This window comes from Equus asinus, chromosome 3, assembly GCF_041296235.1.
Source record: "Equus asinus isolate D_3611 breed Donkey chromosome 3, EquAss-T2T_v2, whole genome shotgun sequence".
Classification (NCBI taxonomy): Eukaryota; Metazoa; Chordata; class Mammalia; order Perissodactyla; family Equidae; genus Equus; species Equus asinus.
In genome coordinates this window covers 59621754-59648817 of record NC_091792.1, presented here as the reverse complement: position 1 = coordinate 59648817, position 27064 = coordinate 59621754, and the positions used below count along the sequence as shown (strand labels likewise).

The 27064-nt window shown below is 34.9% G+C and overlaps 1 protein-coding gene across 2 annotated transcripts in view; it reads left to right on the top strand.

Annotated features, from left to right (window-relative positions):
• The window catches only part of GLRA3 (glycine receptor alpha 3), a 178395-nt gene that overhangs the window by 80734 nt on the left and 70597 nt on the right, over positions 1-27064 (top strand). For both annotated transcript variants that reach the window (XM_014842144.3, XM_014842143.3), the window contains exons 4-5: positions 10248-10471; positions 22666-22748. In XM_014842144.3, coding sequence (XP_014697630.1) covers positions 10248-10471; positions 22666-22748 — 307 coding nt within the window. The remainder of the gene's footprint in view (positions 1-10247; positions 10472-22665; positions 22749-27064) is intronic.

Genomic DNA, 27064 nt, shown 5'->3' with positions numbered 1-27064 from the left:
TCTCCTCTTTTTGCTGAGGAAGACTGGCCCTGAGCTAACATCTGTGCCCATTTTCTTCTATTTTATACATGGGATGCCACCCCAGCATGGCTTGATGAGCGATGGGTATGTCCGCGCCCGGGATCTGAATCAGCGAACCCCAGGCCACAGAAGAAGAACACTTGAACTTAACTGCTACACAACCAGGCCAGCCCCAGTGCTATTGTGCTTTTTGAAGAATATACTCTACCTCAAGGCCATAGAATACTCTGCTTTATTTTCTTCTATGTTTTTTAAAATTTTACCTATTATATTCGAACTTTTGATCCATCCAAACTTCCTTTTTTGAGTGGTGTCATGCTGAGATAGAATTTAACTTTTTTGTCATATCCAGAACCATTTATTAAGTAGTCCACACACCCACCACTAACCTGCAACTCTACTTCCTTCAAGTATCAAACAGGACAGCTTTTAGAGCCTTCATTTTGTCCCATAGATCAGTTTGTCTTTGTACCAATAAGACAATGTTATACAGCTTTACAGTCATTTTAAAATACCTAATGCAAAAAATCCCTCTACGTTTTTTCTTCTTTTTTGTGAGGAAGATTGGCCCTGAGCTAACACCTGTTGCCAATCTTCCTCTTTTTCCTTGAGGAACATGGTTCCTGAGCTAACGTCTGTGCCAATCTTCCTCTAATTTGTATGTGGGATGCGCCACAGCGTGGCTTGATGAATGGTGTGTAGGTCCACGCCTGGGTTCTGAACTTGCAAACCTGGGCCACTGAAGCACAGCACACAAACAACCACTATGCCACCGGGCTGGCCCCTATTTTTCTTCTTTCATACGACTGCCTTGGCTATTCCCAAACCTTTGGTGGTATTCCATATGAATTATAAGATTAGCTTGTCAATCTCCTCAAAAAGTTTGTTTTGACAAAAATTGCACTGAATCTAGCAATTAATTTGGAAAAAATTGTTACCTTTATAATATTTTATCTTCCTTTGTATAATCATGGTATCTCTCTCCATTTATTCATGTACTTAAGTTTTCAAGAAATTATAAAATGTTCTACATAAAAGTGTTTCACATATATTTTAGATTTATTTCCACATGTCTTATGATTTCAGTCATACTGTACATTTTTTCAATGTTTCAGTTAATTTCAACCCCATAAATTACGCATTCATAGTAATATTTTTATATAGAAGTCTAGTCAAGTTAATATCAGTGTTGGTCAGTTTCTTGTTCCTCATTTCTTTTTGCATTTCAGAACAGCATTCTGCAAAGTCTTTTTTTCTGTCTTTCTGAAGTACGTTAATTAAAAGTCCATTTTATAAATGTTCAACATAAAACTGTGTTTTTCTTTAATGAATTTCTTTCATCTTCAGTTTTGAAAGATTATGTTACTGAGTTCACTAATCAAAGTTAACTGTAATTTTCTCTTGGTATTTTGAGTATATTAGCCTATTATGTTCTGAGTTTTATTATTGATGTTACGAAGTCTGCTGCCCTTCTAAGTATTTTGCAATAAAGGTGATTATATACATACCATACAATTCGTCCTTTAAAATCTATAATTAAATGATTTCTGGCATATTCACACAGTGGTGCAACCATCACTGCAATCTTCTATGGACATTTATCACCCCGAAAGAAACCATGCTGCCTTTGGCAGTCACTCCCTACTTCTCCCCAACTACTCATCTACTTTCTTTCTCCATAAGTTTGTCTAATGTGGACATGTTTTACGTATGGAATCATATAATATGTGGCCTTTTGTGACTGGCTTCTTTAGCTAATATTTTCAAGATTCATTCGTGTTGTAGCATGTATCAGTACTCCCTTCCATTTTGGTGGCTGGCAAATAAACTGTGGTATTCCATTCCTTACAATAGAATATTATTTGGCAATAGAAAAGAGATATTTTTTAATATATTTTCTTTGCCTTTGACATTCTACAGTTTTAGTATAATGTCTTCATATGAACTTCTTTTTATTTACCTTTATTGGTACGACTTGAGCTCCCTGTATCTGTGAATTAGTTTCTTTTGTTTGTTCTGGAAAATTCTTGTAATTTTCTCCGACTATTGGCTTTCTCTATTCTATTTCATCATTCTTGGATCCCAATCAGATACAGATTATTTTAGGCTTTCCCATGTTATCCCAAAAGACTCTTAACCTTTTTTTTCCGTATTCTTTCTCCTTTGCTCCCACTATTTAAATCTGAGATATTTCTTCAGCTCTATAGTCTACTCAAATTCTTTATTCTGCTGTTTCTTATATGCTTTAACACATCCATTAAATCTTTAATTTCAACCATTGTATTTTTTATCTTATTTAGTACTGTTCTATTTGATTATTTTTCAAATATCCCTGGTCATTATGGGCTATTACTGACTTTATCTTTTATTTCTTTAAATATATTTCACATGTTTATTTCATATTCTTGATCTGGTATTTCTATTGAAGTCTATGTCTGCTTTCTTTTGTCTGTAGTAAGTTATAGTTGTTGTTAATACCTCATATTTGATTGGACTAAATCTTTGATAATCTTGAAGGACTAATTAACTAATCCTTGGTCACAGGTTCAGTTTTCCCACCTTGTGGTGGCCTAAGGCTGGGTTTCCCAATCTTGACATTTGTATTTGCTTACTACCACTGCTTATCACTTTGGCTTTAGCTCATTCTTATTTTTGTTACTGTTTTTGTCTTTGAATAAGACCCTTTTTCTCTTGTAAGACAACAATGCTTTTAAATAGTACGTATTTGGGGCTGGCCTGGTGGCATAGCGGTTAAGTTCACGCTATCCACTTTGACGGTCTGGGGTTTGTGGGTTCGGATCCTGAGCCTGAACCTGTGCACCACTCATCAAGCCATGTAGGAGTGGCATGCCACATACAAAATACAGGAATATTAGTACAGATGTTAGCTCAGCATCAATCTTCCTCAAGCAAAAAGAGGAATACTGGCAACAGATGTTAGCTCAGGGCCAATCTCCCTCACACACAAATATAAATAAATAAAAAATAAAAAGTGTAGATTTTTTACCTTTTTCCAGAAAATAATTTGCATAAAATAATACATCTAGTCTACCAGTGTATCTAATCTACCAGTCTGCTAGAAGCACATGTCCTTTATAAATACATTTTTCATATATATATATATATATCAGGTCAAGTCTTTAAGACTTGTTTTCTCACATTCTTTATTTTTTTTTTTTTATTTTTTCATTTTATTTTTTTTTGGAGGAAGATTAGCCCTCAGCTAACTACTGCCAGTCCTCCTCTTTTTGCTGAGGAAGCCTGGCCCTGAGCTAACATCCGTGCCCATCTTCCTCTACTTTATGCGTGGGACGCCTACCACAGCATGGCTGCCAAGCAGTGCCATGTCCGCACCCGGGATCCGAACCAGCGAACCCCGGGCCGCCGAGAAGCGGAACGTGCGAACTTAACCGCTGCGCCACCGGGCCGGCCCCTCTTTATTTTATTTTTTTTAAACAAAGACTAATGCCAGGTAAAAATCAGTGAAGTTCTTACTTTCATTGCATATTTCTTTCATAGGCCCCGCTTTTATTCATGTTGGGTTCCATTCCCTTTCCTCATCCAGACTATCGGCTTCCCAGTGGCAGGCGCAATGCGTAATTCAGCTTCATAACCCTCAGCGCCTTGCCTGCTACTCAGAAGGTGTTCAATAACTATCAAATGAAAGATATAACAAATCACAATATTAAAATCCAGCCAAATTCCTGTACTAATCATACAAAAGTACAGAGACTACTGGATTTTGTGTCAAAATATTTTACAGGAAACATTTTATTATGTCCCCAGTGTTTGCCCAGCTACATTTTTTTATTTTGAAGACCAAGCCCAATTATATTTTTCTCAGAAAGTCTTCCCTGATCCTTCCACCTTGGTCTCTATTAGCTACCCCTTCCTTGTGTTTCCATGGCGCTCTGTGTGCCTCCAACACAGCACTTATAATGTGGAAAGATAATAATCTGTTTGCAGTCTACCTTCCACAATATAATGAGCAATTTGACAGCAGAGGTTATCTTTCAACTTGTATCATCAGCACTAAACTACATTCCAGGTTGGCAATATGTCAAAAACAAACACTTGAAGAATGAAATCTAAATAAATTTGAAAATAACATTAGTTTTTAAATATTTTTAATTTGAATAAATTCTGTTGAATTTTTAACTAAAATAAATATAATCCATCTTAACTTTTCAACATACACATGCTCAAATATGCGCATGTGCCATTAGGTATTCCCATCTTATTTTTATAGAAAGTAATTGAATAATGACACAGTGGGGCAAAGTTTATATCAAGTTAAAAATCTTATGACTCTCAGATAAATTTGAAATAATTTAATAAAGTTAAATATCATTTCCTAATAGCAGTATCACCAACAATTTTTTTTTCTCCCCAAAGCTCTAGTGCATAGTTGTATATCCTAGTTGTAAGTCATTCAGGTTCTTCCAAGGGGGATGCCGCCACAGCATGTCTTGATAAGCAGTGTGTGGGTCTGCACCCAGGATCTGAACCAGTGAACCCCTGGGCAGCGGAGGGGTGTGCACGAACTTAACCACTCAGCCACAGAGCCAGGTCCTCATCAGCAATTTTGAAAACAGGAGTAAGAACTGAATTCTTTCACTTGGGAAAGAGTATCTTTTTCAAAAGATGAATTAGTATACTGAATGTTGAATTTGTAAAACTATTCTCATTAAATCAAATTATAAATGAGACAGAGATAGTTGCCACTATAATCACCAATTTAGATGAAAATTTTTACAATCAGTGGAAAAGCATTCAAGTTGTTTAGAAAAAATACTTGGTGATAATATTTATTTTTGTGCTATTTTGTGGTGATTATTTTTACGATACTATTTTCAAAGAGCATTTTTTAGAAATATTATCTTCTGATAATATGCCTGGCACATTGTTTTTTAGAAATACTTTCTACTCCTCATTCTTGCTCAAATTTATTGAGACATAAAGCAAAAATATACTTCGTTATTGATAATAAATGAACACAGTTAAGTTTTTTGCAAGTTGCACAATTCCATGTGCACTAGGTCCTTATCGTTCAAATGAAAAATTATTTGTATAAGAAAAATGCATCATATTGCCATTGGAATTATGATTAAGAAGAATACTAGGAAATGCATAAAATACATTGAATAAAGATGAAAGATGCAAAAACTCACATAAAATATAATTTCAGCTATTTAAAAATGTGTAGGATAAAGAAAGAAGAAAACAAAGGCATCAAGATATCAAGAGTGATCACATTGTAGATCCCTGTTTTCTTTACTCTGTAACAGTATAATTAAAAAAACACCTGCGTACATCACCAATATAGAAATTCTGCAGCCAGTTCTAAGGAGGCGGTGCGTGCCTGCGTGTGTGGCAGGAGAGGGAGACAGAAACACAGAGACACAAAGAAAGGAGGCAAACGGGCAGAAAGGAGGGAGTAAAGGAAACAGAAAGAGGGAGTGAGCTACTGGAATAGAAATTGCCTGAAAGAACCAGGGAATTTACAAATTAACTGAATAATGGACCATAGGAAAAGGAAGCGCTTAATTTTCCTTGTTAACGTTAGATGATTATTTTTCTTTACTTTTTTTCTTATTGTTCGTTTCAATTAGTTTCTAGCAATCTTATGCAGCAAAAGATGAAAGTAATATTTTGTATGTCATTTTAGCTGATGCATTCGGTTGTGCTTTTTACTAAACGTGGTCTTCCCCCATGGTGCCTATTATGGAGACGTGACAGCCTGCTGCCTACTAGATTTAATCAGAGAACACTTAGGTATGGTACTTGTGATTTCCCATCAGAGAGCAGGTTGATCCATAAACCCCCAATTCCTTACCAAAAAAAATAAATAAACCACATAGAGCTCCCGGTGGTGCAGAGGTTAAATTCCACCATTCCACCTCGGCGGCCCGGGTTCACAGGTTCGGATCCTGGGTGCGGACGTAAGCACCGCTGGTCAAGCCATGCTGTGGCAGGCATCCCATTTAAAATAGAGGAAGAGATGCACGGATGTTATCTCAGGGCCATGCACGGATGTTAGCTCAGGGCCAGTCTTCCTCAGCAAAAAGAGGAAGAGGAGGATTGGCAGCAGATGTTAGCTCAGGGCTAATCTTTCTCAATAAATAAATAAATAAATAAATAAAAAATAAACCACATAAACCCAGAATCTTTGCATTAGTTTATAAAATGTTTGGTTTGCATCCAAGGCAATCATATCATCATATCAAAGCAGTATATATGTTGTACATGCAGTATATCCTATAAAGCTCTGAAACCAGAATCTCTGAATCTGGATTCCAGCTCTACCTCTTATTAGCTCTGTAATCCTCTTGCAGTTACTTAACGTATCTTTATCCCATTGTCCACATCTGTAAAAGTAGGCAGATAGTAATACCTACCTCATAGATTTGCTAAGAGGATGGTAGGAATAATCCGTAAAGCACTTAGTATAATATCTAGCACAAAGTGAAATATGAGCATCTACATTTCCTGTTTACTATTATGGAGAAGGGACTTAGACACACAAACTAATTATATATATCTATATTTGCATGTATGTGTATATAAAGAGGGGAGAGGGACAATTGAATAAAGGCAGAAAAATATATAAATGTTGAAATACATGATAGTTCTGCAAATTTTCCACAAGATGTTATTCACCAGATTTCAACATTACAATTATCTGTCCGAAATTCTTATACAACAAATCAAACTGCCCCTAATACTTCAAAAACTAATTTAGGAACAGAAAATACAACCAATTTTCTATTTACGATGGCTCCTAATTTTGAGTCTAAAAGCTAAAATTTAATGAATGTGGTTCTAAGTACTTTATGTGGATCAGTCCAGTTCTCACAAGCAGCCTCTCAGAGGAAGCACTGTTCACATCCTCCCCATCTGACAGACGAAAAACAAGGGACAGGGGGATTACAGAGCTGAGAGAGCTGAGATCTGATCCCAAGTAGACTTCTTCTGAGCCTGGCATATTAAACATTATCATATTTGCCTAATTGAATTAATTTTTTGCACCTCATAAAGTAAGAATTTGGGTCAGAAAATGCAGTGGGGTCTATTACTAAATATTGGGTCAGGTAATGCAGTGTGGGGTGAATTACTTACTATGTGACATACACATGGAATTTAAACTCCATTTTCAAGGATACTTATTTTCAAAACCAAACACGATATATAATTTTACTTTGTGAACAAAACATTTTCTTACACAATTAATTTGAAGTAATTAGAATAGTGGTATCACTCTTTTCTAACAATAATAATAAATTGTGTCTTCCAAAATGTCAAAATTGGTTTTTGTACATTGTGAAATGATTATATTTTAATCACTGTTATTGTATGATATTCATAATATACTGATACAGTATAACATATTTACAAATAACATTTATCATGTGACATGCCAAAACGATGAAAAATAGAATTAACTTCTGAAGGATTTGGGAAAAAAATGTATATTACTGCAAAAGAAGTTTGTAGGGAAAAAGAATCATTAATGTTTCTGTGGTAAAATTTTGTAGTTCCATATAAGCAGCAACTCAGCTGCCTTATAAGACTTACAAATAAATTCAATACCTGTCTAGATTTTAGAAATGTGAAATATAAATATTGATTTCATTCTCAATATTTACTATCTCATATTTATTATTGTCTTATTTTTTTTGCTCACATATAAGCTTCCTACATTTTCACTCTTATTGAGCATTGCGCAGGTGAACAGTAAAAATCCGTTAATAAAACAATTAGTCTTTCTTTTATGTATAGTCAAGGAATGATTGAATTTTTAGACTGGCTTCAGTAAATCCATTTAAAATTTTTTTTGCATGCTGCATGCACATCCATTAGTCTCTGTTTTGCAAAGCCGTTTTCTTCTTTAGTCCGTGGTCTTTTATTACAGGCAGGCTATTTCTACTCGAGTTACAAGGACTTCTTATAGGGTGGTATTATTTGATTATGTCATTTTACTTACCTTTTTCTTTGCACATTTTAACAAATTATCAGGATTCAAAAATAATTAATATGAGTGGTTTCTGGGTATAAATGGGATACATTGACTATGAGAAATCAGCCTTAAAAATTTGTTTTCGAAATGCTGAATTTGGCTGTTGAATAGGGAATCTTCTCAAAACAATGTTCTTTTGCAGGCAGATCAAAGCTCATCTGTGAGGACTATTAAAACCTGAGTTTTTAGGTGTTCAGATGATGGTCATTTCTGAGTTTTTCTTTGGACGCTGACCCTGACCTGAAGACCTAAACATTTTGGGAACCAAAAATATTTTTGATTATTCACAGAAAGAACACAGTGGCTGTAGGATAATATTTGGCCTTGGTGACAGGTGACAGTTGATCTTTTCCTTGTGTAATTTAGAAATGGAAACTGAAGGATATTGGATGTCCTTTTTTAGTTCACTCTTGGAGCAAAAAGTGTTCCTGGAAGATCTGAGACTGTGTCTATAAAGTTTATCACTAAACCAATAACAGAAAGATAAGGAAATTCAAACAAAATTTTATTACATATACTGTAGCTTAAAAGTACCTTTATTTTAACCTCACAGTGAGGAACAACGACAGAGTGTTCTCAAACAATAAATTACTTACAGCATAAAAATACTTCATCTTTTAAATATATATCTTAAGAAGCAGTCCAAATGAAATTCTTCACTTGTCAGCTATTTTTCCTGGCAGGTGTCATTGTGAGTTGTCTTGCTTTATTGCCTTTTCCTATAGGTAAGGCAGAGAGAAACTTCAGTCCAATCACTGATTCCTTAGGTGGTAGTTAGGGCTGAGGCACAGACTGCAGGATGGCTAGGGACACAAGAACTGGCCGCCAATCATGGAGTTGTGCTTCTTGGTGCTCTGGACTCTAGGCTAGGAGAGGATGACCTGTCCTTGGCTGGTAGAAGCTTGTTCATATATCCCCATTTACAGGTTTTACAGATCCTTGTGGCTGGTGAGATTTCCACATTATCCTGGGCTTTGTGGTAAAAAGCTGAAGTGAACTCTGCTCCATTGTCACTTTGGAAGATACATGGGGCACCTAGCAAGCAGAAAAAATATTATCTGGTATGTAACCTCAGTTACAGTTAGAAGATAGGGGTCTCATTGCACAAATAATGATCAAAGGAGCATAGATTTGTAACATTCACTACAAACTCTGAATTTGACCTATCTGCAAGATAAGCAATCTACTAGGTCAAATATAATGGGAGCATTCTTTGTGGTTGCTTGGTTACTATATTATGATGACTGGTAATTTGGTAATCAAGGAATAAAAAATTAGATGAAAACTGGTGCTCTGAATATCTCCAACTTTGGCTCTTTTCCATGGAAATGAAGCTCTCTTAAAATGTTCACTTTCTTAGGCTTATAATAAGGTCTACATGTTTAATTTATTTCCTCATTTCAAAAATATAAGAGGGAAATTGTATTTATAAAGTCATAGGTGGTGCTTATATTCATGTACTGTGTACAAATATCACACATACATCTGGCTATCAATCTTTGTCATTCTCTCCATTAGTCCAGAAATTGTGAGCAAGAATTGGTTGAAATCATTGACTCTTTCCCTTTTTAACTTAACTATGAAAGGTCTAATTGGAAAATCTCATTAGCCAAGTCTTTCTAAAGGAGTAGTGACAGTAATGTTCCTTTATTATTTTTTTACTATTCCAAAGTCACTTTTTATTCTTCCCAAACCAGCTATTTCATAGAACTTACATCCTATATTAAACATGAGAAAAATGTGTATTCATTGTAAAGTATATATGGTCATTTTTATAAAACAGACAGCTTTCAGGAGAATTTCACTAAATGTATTGTGGATGCTATTGGATGTCCACTAAAAGAAATGGTTCTAGAAAATAAATGCAAAGTTGAAAATGTTTTACTGCAAGTGTCTAATAGAAATACAATATTTTATTCTGATAAACAAAGTGAGTAAAATTTGAATGGAACGGCAAAATGTAAGCATGATGAAATTCTGCTCTTTCGTGGCCCCTTCTTTGGCAGCATACAGATGACTAAAAACCTGGGTAAAGCCTCAGAGCTAGAATGACTCTTGTCAGTAGTAATGAGTGAGGACTGCAGGGTATGGAGAGCCCACAAGGATGCCAGTGGCTTTTGTTATAATTCAGAGAAGCCCAATGAATAGCACATAAGATTCTAAACTTTTTAAAGCAGGGTTTTTTTTCCTTGTTTTTCTTTTACCATAGGATTACAGAGTGAATATCTTTCTTCGTCAGAAATGGAATGACCCTCGCCTTGCCTATAGTGAGTATCCTGATGACTCCCTGGACCTGGACCCTTCCATGTTGGACTCCATTTGGAAACCTGATTTGTTCTTTGCCAATGAAAAGGGTGCCAACTTTCACGAAGTTACTACAGACAACAAATTGTTAAGAATTTTCAAGAATGGAAATGTTCTTTATTCAATAAGGTGAGTCATAGACACATTCCTGATTTCAGTGAAATGGAGTGTTTTTTTTAAGGTTTTGGTGAGAGTTTTGAAATTTTTGAGTCGGTGCTTTTATTGTTCCACTTGAGTTCCTCTAATATCCCATTTCCCAAATATGTCTAATCAGCAATCACAGACCAGCTTCCAGATCCAGGAACTACATGAGTAATTCTCGGAAATCTACTTTTTTAACAAGTGGCCCAGGTTCTTAACATGAGCCCATTGGTGGGTGGCTTAAAGGGAAATTAAATGATAGTTGAATCATCTGCTGTGATTATATTTTTATGTATGCATGCTTCCTTTAAATATTTATAGGTAAAGAAATATTTAGATTTGCTTGTCTGGGATCCATTTTCCATAAGTTATTTTTCAGGTATATGTATTTTTTTTAGATCTTTTTAAGTTTCTCTCATCATCCTTTTGACTTTTTCATTCTGGTGGTCCACTTTCCATCCTTTCTAATGTGCTGCAAGTGGTGATTTACTGATGAACTTTGAAGAAGGCAAGGAAGAAAAACAAATCACTATAATATGTACAAATGGATAACAATCAAAACCTTTAATCCAATCCCTAGAAAAGATGTTATTTAAATTTTATTTACTTATTATACATCTCTCAGAAAACCAAGTAGCCTTTTAAAACTAATACCAAAACACAACAAAAATTAATACCAAAATATAAACACTAATAAGAAGATCCTTTGACAGTTGAAATTTAGGCTATTCATTAAGTATCAAACAGGTATAAATTCAGGAAATAGCTACTTACAGTGATATGCTTGATGATTTGTGTCACACCAGAAAAATAGTCTAAAATAAAATGATTATCTTAAATCTTCCATAATTATTTTCTTCATTTAGTTCAATTTAAAAAAACAGGAAGTCAGGAGCAGGATTCATGTCATATTTCTTATGAGAAAGAGAATATGCCCCACTTATAGTAAGAGGCAACTGTTTCAAAAATATTCGTATCACCAGTAACCATGTTTTAAAAGGTGTCAAGGTGATCTTAATACTGAACCTTTAGGCTGAACATTGATTCCTTATATTTTCTCTCTCTATTTTCCCTTTTGTTAAGTTTTCCTCTCATAAGGAATGAGGATATTTGATTTTGAGTGCATCTCCCCAATATCAGAGACAATTGCTATTTTTTCCAGGTAATATTATAAAATAGAAATAACAAGAATGAAAATTTAATCTTAGTAGCTGATTTCGAAAACTTTTTTCTACAAAGTGGTTTTATAAATAACGCTAATTTCTTCATCCCAATATATTTATCTGTTTTTTATATGTTCCTATTTTATGTAAACAAATTTCCTTTCAATATATGTCTTATTTCTGAAGAGTGAAAAGGTGACATCACTCTAAAGTGAACTGATACTTTCATCAGATTTCCAAAAACCAACTAATATGCGTTAATATTATCTTGAATGATTAATTGCTACATGAGACATAAAGGAAGATTTCAAGTCTCAACAGTAATTAAGCCCTTGTGCTCCCATATGAATGAGTAACTTAACGGTGAATCCCAGGTCTAAACAAGAGAATTTTGAACGTTTTTGAAAATTACTAAAAAGCACAAGTATCAGAAGATAGTGGGAAGATGGAGCAGACATATTTTCCCCTTTTCCTTCTGCTAAGTACAATAAAAACCCTAGACAAAATATATATAACAATGTTAAGGAGACTTCCAATGGCAGACGTAAGAAGGCCTTGGAAACTGAGAAACAATATGGAGGTGAATTCACGGAATTTTCTTTTTTTTTTTTGTATATCTCAAACTTGGATGAAGAAGCCAAACAACCTGGAAACACCAATAGGTACAGACAAAAAGTCTGAACAGAACCCAATTTCTCTAGCCATTCTAACATTCTGTAGATATTAGGAAAGGGGCAACCTAGCAAGACAGAAAACCTTTAGACAACTGCTCTGCTCCAGCCAAACATCTAAGGAAAAGATTTGAGCCCACCCACACTCAAGCCAGCAAAGCCCAAGTGTGAAGCCCAGACTTCCAGTCTTGCTAGGTGGTGATAAGTCACCCAACACCCACGTCAAGGTGGTGCTAGGAAAAGCTAAATAGTGAGCTGGATTTTTATGTCCCACCAGCCCGTAATGAGTCTCCCACCTTGCGGTGTTAATGGAGACCTCATGGAGAGCCAGGAATTCCACCTTCACTCAATAGTAACAAGGCACCTCTATCCCTCCCCACTAGGGTAGTGTCAGTGAAGTCCTGGGGGAAAGTCAAGACTTTCAAAATCACCCAGTCGAAATAAGGCCACTCCCACCATGGTGTCAGTGAAGGACACGTGGGGAGCTGGAACACTCAGCAGTAATAAGGAATCTCGTCCCTTGTATGTCAGTGGAGGCTGATTAGGGAACCTGGAGTTCTACCTCTATCTGGAAGCAACAACATAGCACCCGCCTTGTCCTGAAAGTACAGTGTAAGAGAAAGCCAGTGTAGACAGAAAATTTAAATAAGATCCAGAGTCTCTTAAAATAATGTAAAAATAACTAGGCTTCCATCAAAAATTAATCATTATACAAAGAGCCAGAGATTCTCAAACTGAATGAAAAAAAGACAACTGATGCCAATATCAAAATGATAAGGATGTTAGAAATATCTGACAAAGATTTTAAGTGGCCATGATAAAAATGCCTCAGTGAGCAATTACAAATATGCTTGAAATACATGAAAAAATAGAAAGCCTCAGCAAAGAAATAGAAAATATAAAGTAGAACCAAATGAAAATTTTAGGACTGAAAACACAACAACCAAAATAAAAATCTAGTAGATGGGCTCAATAGAAAAATGGAGAGAATACAGGAAAGAATCGATGAGCTATAAGATAGAATAATAAAAATTAGTCATTCTGAACAACAGAGAAATTAGATTGCGGGAGGCAGAGGCTCAGGGTCCTGTGGTAGTACAATAAAGGATCTAATATTCATGTCTTCAGAGTCTCAGATGGAGAGTGAGAATAGGTTATAGAGCTAACAACAAATTAGAGAAAATTAATGGCTGAAATTTTTATAAATTTTGCAAAAAGTATAAACCTACAGATTCAAGAAGTCGAATAGACCCCAAAGATATTCATGCTAAGTCACATCATGCACCAACTTCAGAAAGCTAAGTAAATATCCTGAAAGCATTCAGAGAACAATACTACCTTACCTATAGGGGAAAAACAATTAGAATGATAAGAGATTTCTCATCAGAAATCATGGAGGCCAGAAAGAAGTGTTGAAAGAAAGGAACTGTCATCCTAGAATGTTGTACCCAGTGAAAATATCATTCAGGAATGAGGCAGAAATCAAGACATTCTTGGAAAAAGAAAGCCAACAGAATTTGTCATAAGAGATCTACCCTGAAGTCACAGCTAAAGGAAGTTTCCTAAACAGAAAGAAAATGATAAAAGAAAGAACATTGGAACATCAAGAAGAAAGAAAGGAAACAATAGCAAAAATTTGAATAAATACAATAGACTTTTCTTCTCATCTTGAGTTTTCTAAATTATATTTAACAATTGAAGCAAAAATTATAACATTGATGTAGGGGGAAATGAAAAGTAACAAATAAAACATTTTCATAAACACATTGGCAGAAATTAACAAGGCTGGTAATATTTAGTGGTGGTTGTGGGACTTTTTGTGGGTATGTGACTTGACATTAGCTGTTTGGGAAAATGATTTGTTAGGATATATAAAAATACAAAATTCTTTTGTCCTTCAAATCAGCAATTCTATTTCTAGGAATTTAAATTACTTATGCATTCATGTGTACATAAGATACATTTACAAAGATGCATTTGTAAAGATGCACTCGGCACCACTGAAATAGCAAGAAATGAAACTCTATATATTCATCAATAAGAACAAAGCAGAGCACAATGATAACCCCATATCATGAAATACCCTGCATGAGATATAACTAAATGCATTCATAAGAAAAAACCTCCAAACTATATTTGTTTAAGGTAAATGTTTTATATTTATTTTTATTTAAAGTACTTTATATACGCAAGCATAACTGTGTATGTAAAAATACACATACACGTAAATCCATATAGGAAATTCATAAGGACGCCCAACAATTGGTTGAGAATAACCAACTATGGAAATGAGCAGTAGAATTTGCATAGGAGTAAAGGTGAACTGCATATGTAAGTTTACATTGTTTGAAATTTTCAGAAAAAGCTATGTATTATTTATGAATTAAATACATATATTTTAAGTGACAGAGGCTCTTAACCTGAGGTCATGATCCTTGACTCTTTCGTGTTGCGGATTCATGATGAATATCAGGGAATCCATGACAGGGTGTAAATAAAGCAAGTTTAATTCTATTCCTGCTAATTTGAAAATTAACTTTGTGAAAAGTATAATTTATTTTTAATTATAAGGTACTGTTTCATTTCAGGCAGATTTTGGATGGCACAGTTTGCAAGAATATATCACCAGGTAGCAGGGTATAATCATTTTGCAAAGTTATAATGTCTAGAATATTTCCATTGATAGAATTGAAATATAATGTGCATGTGTGTATCCTATATGATTATGGATACTTAGTCGTTCATATCGTCTTATTGGAATTGGAAAATGATGCCATTTATTTTGAGTTGCTCCCATTTCTAATATTTTGAGGAAAGTTATGGAATAATTTAGAATTGCATCTTTTGTATTTCAGTATGAATTCAGTTGAAACAGATGATGTATCTTGGCTCCTAGTTTTTGTTTGCTGTATTCTGGCTCACACAATCAAAGAATAAATTAATTTTTTGTGAGTTGTCTTTGGAAATCTCACAGGACTTTGAAATTTTCAAATGGCAAACAGTTTCTCTGTTAACAAAAGTTGTGCTAGAGAAAAAATCTTGTTCAATTTATAAATGGAACTTCTGTGATGTTTCATGAGAGACCTGGCTTTCCTGCTTGTTTAAAGAAAGAAATAGAATGTCCTGGCAACCTTGAACTTACCCATTTATCTGTACTTGTTCCTTAAACCTACTGAAACAAAGAAATAAACTGAATAAGGAATAAAAATGGCATTAACACGCAGAAGGATGAAATGGGAAAGAAGACAGCAAGAGACGAATGATGAAAACATATTTTAGAAAGCCTGAAAATGAATGCACTTGTGAAAACTAACAACAGACAGAGATAGCTGAAACCTAAGCCAAAGTTGGGGAATACAAAAGGAAGAAAGTAATATCCTCAAACTTTTAGAAATTTGAGGCAGGTAGGACTTCAGAAAGTGAGGGCTAGAAAAGAGATAAAAGAAAAATAATTGATTTAAACTTTGTAGGAACGATAGCGAGCCTTTTAGTCTGAATTTTCTTGCCCACGTCCTTTAGACTAGGGGCTATATTTTGCCTTCTGAACTGGACAGAAAGCAGGAGGACTGAAAAGTTTAGAGAGTTTGTGCCAAGAGCTTCAGGAGTAGGGACTCCAGGCACAACTGACGTCTGTCATGAGACATCATACCCAGAAAATGAGGATTACGTGAGGTCTGCACACAGAATGGTGATACCCTTGTTCTCCCTAAAACGCTGAAAACCAGACCTCAGCTTCTTCCCACGAGCAGTAGTCAGAAGAATACTCCTTTGGAGAAACTGACTTGTCCAAGAGAAAAGATCCTACAGATACTAACAATTGGGAAACCACCAGTGAAAAATCTGAGCAGCCATATTGTCATCGTACAGTTAAAACAATTACTCATCAGCTACTAAGTCAGCTCCAAACAGTTTTTAGTGCCTCATTCTTAAACACAAACAGACATTTGAGGACATCTTATAACACTAACAATAACTAAGAAAGAAGCAGAGGCTGGAAGAAACATGCAGAGGAAATAAAGAGAAAAGAAAAGAAAATTAAAGAAACAAAAAGAAAAGAAATGACTCAAGAGAATACACAGGAAGCAGAGAGACCATGAAAAATTCTCTGGACAGATGAGGCAAGTGCATGCATGAAACAGGATACTTCTAGGAAAGGAAAAATGGAGTCATTCAGACCATAATAAGAACAAATATTAAACCAAAGTGGAAAAAAAATCAGTAGAATATTTGAAAGATGAAGTGAAGAAATCTCCCAAGAAGTAGAATCAAGATACTAATAAATATAAAATAAGAGAGAAAGGATATGAAAATCAGAACATCAATACAGCTTTCCAATATTTACTAGAAAGGAAGAACAGAAGTAAAAATAGAAATTTCTATGAAACACAAGGCATTGTAAGGTTACCTGCTGAATTTAACCTTGAGAGGGATCTTGTACCTCTCATAGAGAGTTTGTTGAATTTGAAGGAGCAGTAGAGAACAGAAATGGAAGTTATTATTAAAATGAGACAATCATTAACACTAGGGAAAACAAAATGCTATATAGGAGCTGTGATTATAGCAAGCTTAACCATGAACAAATAATTATATATTCATAACATGTAAACATTGAATATTAATTTAACCATTAATGTTTATATAACTAAATTTTGAGTATTGCTGGAAAATTAAGTGTACATGGAGTGTAGCATAAATGAAATTAACTCTTATTTTCCCTTGTAGGAATTTAGTAGATCATTTCACAAATTTTAAAAATCAAGCATAATATTATGGTAATTTAGATATATGAATGTAAATTGTAGACAAATATCAAAAGAAAAGCCGGCTCGGAGGAGCTGGAGGTGAACTGGGATTAGGGAGGGGTTTTTTATATGCTTTATATAACTGAACTTTTAATTGATATCCATGAATTATACTGTTAATTTTTAAATGAAGTATTTTTCAAGTCAGGGCTTTAGAGCCAGACACATGATTCCACATTGTCAGATTTGGAATTTGATTTTACTCAACTTATAAAGTTAGTGTATTATTTATTTTATTGGTGCAGACTAAAGACACAAGACTCCTGGGTCAGAGACAAAGGAATTTATTACTTACCACAAACAAGCAGCATAAGCATCAGCATATAGTCAGTCATTTCATAATGACATGTCAGTCAATGACAGATCGCATATATGATGGTGGTCCCATAAGATGCATACCATATAGCCTAGGTGTATAGTAGTCTATACCATCTAGGTTTGTGTAAGTACACTCTATGATGTTCATACGACAAAATCAGCTAACAGTGCATTTCTCAGAACATATCCCTGTTGTTAAGGAATGCATGACTGTATTTGCCTAACTTCTCCCTTGTCCTCAAGTCTCCTTGAAATGATGCATCAGGTCCAGATGGACATAACAGATACCGGGGGTCTGTGTTACAGATGTGGGACACTGAGTTTCGGGGATCCACTGCTTTTATAACAAGCTGTAAACAAGCCTTTTCTTTGTCCAGTGGAACAACATTATCTCATCTCTTAAAATTAACAGGTGCATAAATAATCCTGAGAAATGGCTCAGGTAAAAGAACAGCCAGGCCCTTACAGTCTTGACACACCTGGCAAGAGGCGTACCAACACACACAAAAGGCCCAAGGAGGACTGTCTCTCCCAGCCCAGATCCAGGCTCCATGATTTGCTAGCTGTGATTTGGGCAAGGCTCTTTATTTATGAAGGACTTATTTTTTGTTTTATGCATGATAGTGAAAATGCTAATTACCTGGAGCCTGAAATAAAATATGTAAAGCACCTAGCATAGTGCCAGGCATGCAGTAAGCACTAATGCTGTTACTTCTGTCTTTCCAAAAAGAAAACAAATCCAAAAAAGGCATAAATTCTGGTTTTTACAGAATACTTAAATTAGCACTGTATGGACTTTTAAAAATTATTAATCTATCGAAACCCCAGTTTTATCACTTGTAAAATAGGGATGGTAATATCCTCATCACATGATAATGATAGCACTTCACAGTTAAATGTTATTTACTGCTTACTTTACTAATATATCCAACTTCACTACTCATATTATAGAAGCATGATTGCACTAAAAATCAGATTTCAGGAAACTCTATATTAAAAATTCTACACACAGCAACTTGTCAAAAATTATAGCATAATTTCAACTTTTATTTAAGCTGATACAATCACTCTTTCTCTGAAATTCAGTTGTGAAAAGAATTAAATTTATTTGTACAATGTGTATTTATTTTTGAACATTAACAGACGTTAATTTTTAAATAGAAAATGGAAACTTATTTCAACAGAAGCTTTTTAAGATGCTGTTTGTTGAAGGGAAATCAATTTACAGTGCCTTAAAATATATGTTGTGGGGAGAATTTTGCGCGAGTGTGATTATGCGTATTTTTCTGAAAAGGTCCATCCGTAGCTTATATCAACTTCCTAAAGAGACTATCAACAATATTGAGATTGCATTGGTCATGGGTTGATAGGTTTTATGATCATCTATACAATCAGATGACAACAAAACTACAGATTAGAACACTAGTTACAATCTTCCTTCTAGTGCTCCAACAGTCTAATCTCTTGTGAGTTATTTACTCTTTATAGAATACTTCATGATAAAATAACAATTCACTCAAGAAAATATATAAAATCCTTGGGGAAATTCCTTATATTTTCTAAAGTTTAACTAAATTTCTCTGATTTCTTTTGGAATAGTCATTTATGTATCTTTTACTTTAAACGTAATAACAAATACTGTAGGAAATATATCATTTCTTATGTTACAGAAATATAAAATTTTAAAGGTCATGTTAATTAGAGAACCTGCTTTCATGAAAAATGTTCCAATGCCTTGGAAAGGCATAGCCTTGAAGGTTAAGCGCATAGAATCTGGAGCCAGCCTCCCAGAGGTGCAAATTTGCCTTTGCAGTTTCTGCTTTGTAATGTCGGGCGAGTTACCCTCTCAGTTTCCTCATCTCTAAAATAGGATAATACGGTTTACCTGTCTTACAAATTTGTAGTAAGAAATAAGTCGAAATTTATATAAAGTTTTTAAGTAGTGTCTACCATATAATAAGCACTGTAGATGTGTTACCTATTAGGAGTACAGACAGTATTCAAAGCTGATGATTAATGGAGGCAATTGTTCTTGTAACACTAAATTTAAAAATATTAGGAACGAATAAAAATATTTATCATTTTTATAAAGAGCCTAAACTGGAGTCAGAAAACATTTTTGTTTTTAATACTTCCATTAATGGCTTGAGATAGACACAATGCTCTGGGCACTGCTCATTCAAAACGAGTAACACTTCACTTTATGAGGTCAATTGTTTGTCACAGATTGTAGTCATCCTTTTTAACGTTTCTATTTCACTAAACCAAGACTTCCTAAGAGAAAAAAACTCCACATCCTGTTTATGTGTCTTGTCTCAGAACAAGAACTTCGTGTCTTCTCTTACACAAGAAGATATTCATTTCCAAAACAGTAGAATATGATTAATTGCCTTTGATTTAGTTTTCTTTTGATGTGGTCAGGACATATCTTTAATTTATTTCGAATATTTTGATGAAGAAATTCAGTATCACAGCCACCAAGCTGACACAGTTTTCCAGTCATATGCTGTTAAAGAAGCAATTGTATTGTACCTTAAACAAAAAGAAAGAAAGTTAATAAATAGATGTTTCTCAGGGTATGATTTATGACAGAAGTTCTACAAAGAGTGTTTTTCTTTGCCAAATAATTTCTTTCAAGCCCTTTTTTTTTTAAAAGAATTATGTAACACCTCTCATTTTATGCCAGAAAAATAGCCAGGATATGTATTTGACATCACATGCATGGTGAGAGCCTGGAAAAGATTCTGAGAATGCTATTTACTTCCATACAAAAGGTCACAGAAGTAATTCCGCAAACCAACATTTGAAACTGGCTGGCCAGACAGCTGTGGATGTTTGGAAAATTAATGTGCGTACGTTTAAAATGTACTTGTGCATGCACTCCTAATAAACTCTTTCACAAGATAGAGAACATTGTGTCCATCTGATTTTACAATTGCTTTTTTAAGAGAGAACTTTGTAAATCTGCAAGATCATCCTTACAGGATCACTTAACCTGGCTGAGCCAGGATAAAATTGCTTTTGAAGAATGAACTCTATAAATTGTTTTAGTGTGTTATGGACTCTGACTTGAATTAATTGTCAAATGATCCTCCCGGAACTCTTAAAAAAATCAGCAGCTTCAATGTCAGTTCATTTATGTCTCTAAAATTATGGCAAATTATTTGAATACTCTACTCACCAAGAGTATTCACTGGAAAACGTACATCATTATAACTTTATGTCTATGGTCTACATTAAAATGCCGTTTTGGAGAATGTGGTTACATTTAGTAGAGCTGATGATTGCTTTTTGTTAAAACTTAAACAGGTTTTATGTGTGATTTAACTCAGTCATCTTTGTGCCCATCCTATATGATTTTGGGAGGGGAAGGTGGGGAAGTCTAGGTGTGGTAGAATGTACTAGTAATCCTTAATAACTAATATTTGTTGAGTGTTTATCATGTGTCCGCATTTGTCTAAGCACTTTACATATTTTAATTCATGTATTGCTCACAATGTCTTTCTGGAGAAAGGACTACTATTATATTCATTTTGGAGATGAGGAAACTGAGATATAGTGAAGTGAAGTGACCCACCTACAGTCACAAAGCTTATGTGAACAAATCCACCCAGGGTGCCCTCTGAGATACTGAACTTCAGAGGGAATGCTTTCAATAAAGGATATGGCTACAGAGCTCTCATAAAAGAATTTCGTTTGAATAAACTTGGGTTTGTTTGGGTCTGGGCCTATTTTTCTCAGGTCCAGGAACTACAAATTCTTGGTATTCCCTGAAGATATCTCGATAGTATACTTTCCAATAAAAAAAGAACTCAAGAGTGATGAATTATCTGGAATTCCAATGTACAAATACTTTCTTTGTCGGTGTCACAATCCAATGTACACATCAGGATAGATGCGGAGAGGGCTGATGGCCACTCTGAGTTTATTATAACCAGCGTTTCCATATATACATAGCTTACATCTGTTAAACATACACAGGTGTTCTGGATGAAGTAATTAGCAAATGCCAAGAATTCTTAGTGATTTCTCAAGGAGCCCTCCCTCGGCGTCTGTTTTGATATTATCATGTTATTGCTGTGCTCGTATATTTTTGTCTCGGAGCAGGCAAGGTCTCTTAGGCAACGGCCCCTCCTGCTCCGGATATCGATATCGTTTCTCCATCTGTGCCCCTGGGTGGCCGATGCCTGTCTTAGGTTGTCTCCCCCTGGAGGTCTTACCCGTCATTGGCTGACTGGCCTTCTCACCTCCTGGTCACAGTTTGTTGGCAAGCCTTTTCCAGTGATTATTAACCCTTCCTGTGTCAGGGGCGGCTACATTCTTCAGGGGGGAAAGAAATGGGTGGAATGCTGTTGTACACCATCCAGGTTATCCCACATTAAAGCCAAATCAGAAGTTTGTTTGGTGAGCATGGAATTATGTTAAACATAGTCTAGAAGGCTATTGTTTTTTAACTGAAGGAACACTGGTTTATAACCTTATATACATTTCAGGTGTACATCATTATATTTTGATTTCTGTGTAGACGACGTTATGTTCACCACCCAAAGTCTAATTACCATTCATCACCACACACGTCTAGAAGGCTGTTTATTGACCCTGATGAGATCAGGTGAAATGCCCTGGTCTCATGGCAGAGAACACCATTCTAATACCCAAAATTTTCAAGTCCTTCAGATTCAGAATTTGTTCCTCTGCTAAATAATGTTGAATTTTCACTGACAACCTCTTCAATGTAGTTATAAGGATGATTGAGAGTTGTCACGCAGGATTGTCTCTCTGCATCCTGCCTTTCCACATTCAGAACTCCAACTCCCCAGATAGACTTTCCTCCTCAAAAATGCTGTCCGCGTGATTTTGGGGAAGTGTGCTTTTTGGTATTTGGTATTAATTTTATAGAATCCATTCTCAAATTTCTTTTTTGAAGGTCTCTTCTGGAAATATAGACCTCTTTTAGACATCTACAGACCTCTGTAAAGGAAAAAATAAATATACAAATGTGATTGGATGTTTACATATACAGCTTTTCTCCCCCCAAGAAACAGATTTCTACATAAGGGTACAACTATTTCATAGTAAAAACAATACCCAAGCTGGAACAAATTTTACTTGCATAGATGTTAGTCACTACCAAAGCAATATCATTTTTCAATTGTGCCTTGAACAAGAGAAATATTACTATGATATTACAAATCTCTTTTTAAAATAATTACTTTGAATTCTTTCAGATTGACTTTAACACTCTCTTGTCCAATGGATCTCAAGAATTTTCCAATGGATGTACAGACATGTATAATGCAACTGGAAAGTTGTAAGTAAGAACAACTTGCTTCTTCTGAATACTTAAAAAAATATAGTAGATACAAATTTTAGTGGATTGATTGATTTATTTATTTATTTAGTAATTGTTTTTGTCAGATATTTACTAAGTAGGCAAGTTATCTTTCACCAGATATTGACAGTAATTGTGTCTATCAAATATGCACTCTATACTGTGACAAAGAAATAGAGGACTGGGGGCTGGACCCATGGCTCAGTGATTAAGTGCACACATTCCACTTTGGTGGCCCAGGATTCGCTGGTTCAGATCCCGGGTGCACGCATACGCACCACTCGTCAAACCATGCTGTGGTAAGCATCCCACATATATAAAGTAGAGAAAGATGGGCATGAATATTAGCTCAGGGCCAGGATTCCTCAGTAAAAACAGGACGATTGGCAGCAGATGTTAGCTCAGGGCTAATCTTCCTCAAAAAAGAAATAGAGGACCTAGAAAAACAGTTTTTAAGCTTGAAAAACAACTATTTTCTCTATACAAATCATGAAAGTTTAAAAAGGATGGCAATCATTAAAAACAAACTACCATTTTTTCATTGAAAACTTACTATAGACCAAGTATTTTGTATATATTATTCCTTATACTCACACCAAAGACGTTGTTATCCCCACGTTTCCAGTGGTGAAAATGGTTATTTTGAGAGATTGAGTATCGTGCCCCAATTCACGGAAGTGGGAGTGAGAAACCATCTGGCTACAAAGTCTGCTTACTCTGAACCATTTTGCCACCCCTCACCTAATATACATTCAGAGTGTACTCTGCTAGGTATGTTATCACAGGAGACAAGAAGTTTCTCACGTTTTATCAGCGATTTATCCAAACTTACAGGCATTCCTTTAAATTTCTTCTTTCATAGTTGATCCATGAGCATCACTGATTAGTGTCAACACATTAAAAACTTCAGGTCTGTCTGTTTCTCTGAACTGATGTATATAATCAACTCCAAATTAGTTGGTATATAGTGTCTAATTCCATACAAATAGTAAGCATTATGGACTATTTTTCTTGTGGTACTGTATTATATTGGGGAACAGAAGGTCTGTTTTGACATATTCCCTGAGGAAAATTTGAAGGTGGATCTTCAGATTCAGGCCTGAGGCAAGGTTTGTAGTTTGGTGGAGCTGTCACTAGATGGCGTGCTGACTTTGTGGGGGAATGCCGCCATCCTTCTGCTTTTGGTTTCTCTTAAAGTAAGTGGAAATATTTCTTTCCCTGATAACTCCTTCTTCTCAAATTTAAATACATTGCTTTTATAAATAGTTCTTACATATTAGGTGTATACATGGATAACATACTAAAGTAAGTGAAAGGAAAATAAAGTAATGTAGTTTTAGCTGAGGGAGCTATTTAGCGACTTACATGGGAAGGGCAACAAAAGAGTCCCAAAAGATTACCATGAAGCCATTTTTGAGGACAGGTTGATTCTGTATCTTGTTTGCATAATTAGGTACATGGTAGGGTAGTGAGGAAAAAGTCGTATGCAAAATAGTCTAAGGCAAACTGGTGCCCCAAATACTAACCCAAGGATGCTGGATATTATCCAACAGGCAGTGAGGAGCTGTTCAAGATTTAGGAGCAAGAAAATGATTTGGCCAACATTATTGTCTTAAAAATCCTTTCAGCCAAATGAATCAAGGTTATTTAAGAAGATTTCATAATATTTCAACAAAAAAGAATAAAAGTAGGGACAAAGAGGAATGATGTGGAAGTTAGAAACAATAGAGGTTAATAATGGAAGGGTGGCAAAATTGTATCTTTACCCTCTTCGGCTTTTTCAGCTGTGTCTGAAAATTAAACAGACAAAACAGATTAACAGGAGAAAAGGATACAAATTTTTTAATGTGAGTTTTATCTGACATGGGATCCCTCATAAGGAAATGAGCACTCAAAGAAGAGGCAAAACCTAAATGCTTTAATGCCAGGTTGAACAAAGGGAGGCAATTGTAGAAAAGTAACTATGTGGGAAGCGGGAGAAAGATAAGAATTATTTCAGCAAGGTCTGTTTGTACAGAATTTTCTCAACTTTGATTCCCCATTGAAGAATTTTTTGTTTTTCCGGGTACAGGGAGCATATCTTTCACATGGGAGTTTTTATCTCCTGTTTTCACGAAGAAAACAGGAGATCAGAATGCCCTTCTTGCATCTGCTATTTTTCAAATGTCTTACCTCAAAGTAATCCTTACACCAAAGTGGCATATTTTGGGGTGGCATACTCTTTCATCCTTCATTCAATTTAATACAAAGTGGATGTACAGTCTCTGGGTCCTGATGAGTCAAGGCTAAAGAGCTTAGATAAACAGAGTCATATTGGAAATATTGACAGGGAAAGAAAACCTAGGATGAGAAGTAAATTTTGAAGGTAAGATTGATAAATCCAATCTTAATATTGTTGAGGCTTGGGAAATTTAAGCCTAAAGCTAAAACAGGAGTTAGAACTAAAGATATACTATTCAAATCCATATAGAAAGTGGTTCAAACAATAAGATGAAACTTTTGAAGGAGAGAATATAGAGAGGAAAACAAACACACAAAGAAGAACAGACCCTTAAGAAATGGCTACGTTTGGATGATGTTGGGAGGAATTCTAGTCAGGGGGTTGTCGTAGACGGCAAATTAAAATCAATCTTTCAATCTCAAAGGAGAGGAGACTGTCAAGGAGCTCCAGTTAATAGTATCAAATGCTGCAAGATGTTTTTTTAAAAACATAATTGAAAAAAGAGCCATTGCTATTGATGACGAAGACAAATGTGATTAGAACAATGAGAGTCAAAGCTGGATTTCAAAAAGTTAAAAAAAAAGTGCATGGTTAGAAGTGACATCTATTATTCTACGGATGTTAGTTATTAAATAACGATGAGAAAGAATACAGTACCTGAGGGATAGCTGGGTCACTGGACTTCTTCTTTAGAATAAGGAAAGCATACTGGACTATTTTGTAGGATACCAGTGCTAACACAACAGGACCTTTCATTATTTCTGCCTTTCCTAGAACATTTCCAAATCAATCAAAAATTCAACATGGGAAAAAGCCTCTTTCCCCCTTGTTTCTTAATTCCTTTGTCAGGACTGAGTAAATTGCCTCATGTGCCCCTTTCATATTTCAAGCATTAAATACTTCCTGCCCTCTTATTAGAAATTAATTTAGGTCACAAGACAGATACTGTTTACTAAACTTCTTATAGCAGATGCTAAAAAATCCTGTCAAAGTAGAAGCTACTGAAGTCAAATTCTTCAAGGTGTTTTTCTTAAACTCTTTTAGAGCAGTTCCTCACATCTTTTTCTTTTTAATAATGGCTTAAAATGACAAGTTAAAGATTTAATAGAGTTCAACCTATTGAAAAACAAGAGCTGTAAATAACCTAATGTCTACTATTGAATGAATTCTGACCACAAAGGGGAAAGAGAAAACAAATTGGGTTTGAGAGGCGTGGAAAACAAGCAAAAGAGAAACATAATTTAAAGGTAAAGGTCTTAATGGCCTGTGATGATCCAACTTTCTGAAATTCAATAAATGTTCAATAAACGTATGTCAATGCTCAAGACTGTTCCTAGTGACCCGGAGAATGATCATTCATTTAAGCATCAATTGAAAAATATCTATCAAATACCTAATATAGTCCACATTACATGTTGGTTGATACAACAATAAACAAAGCACAGAAGTCCCTGTTTTGAAGGACTTCAAGGACTAGCTGATGAGTTATCTATGTAAATATAATAATTCCACTAAATTTGATAAGCATATCTGAATGATACACTGTTAGTAAAAGGAGAAAATGACTAAGGAAGAACAGTATTGAGTTAATAAATACTTTAGGAAAGTATGTTTTGTCTAAACTAGCAATGACCCTGTACCCTCAAAGTGTACATTCATGACTCAGATTTAAAACCCTGGATGATATAAAATTCTTAGTGTGGGAAAAAGAGAGTTCCTGTGAAGAGTCCAGGGGAGAAGTCTTGTGATAGAAATTGATGAGACAAATGAAAACAAGTATGAGCTAAGGATAACATCAAAGAATAAAAATGGAATAAATAACTTTCAAACCAGAACTGAAAAATATTGATTCATCAAATGGAATGTGGGAAAGGAGACAAATAAAAGAAGTAAAAATTAAGTATAGTATATATAAAACATAGAAAGAGAGCAAAAATAGCTCTCCAAATCAATGATTAAAATAAATGCAAAGAGTTAAATTTACATAGCAAAATAAAGAGATTCTCAAACTAGATGTTAACAAATATTGATACAACAATAGATTGTGAACTAAACACTTTTTTAAAAACATCAT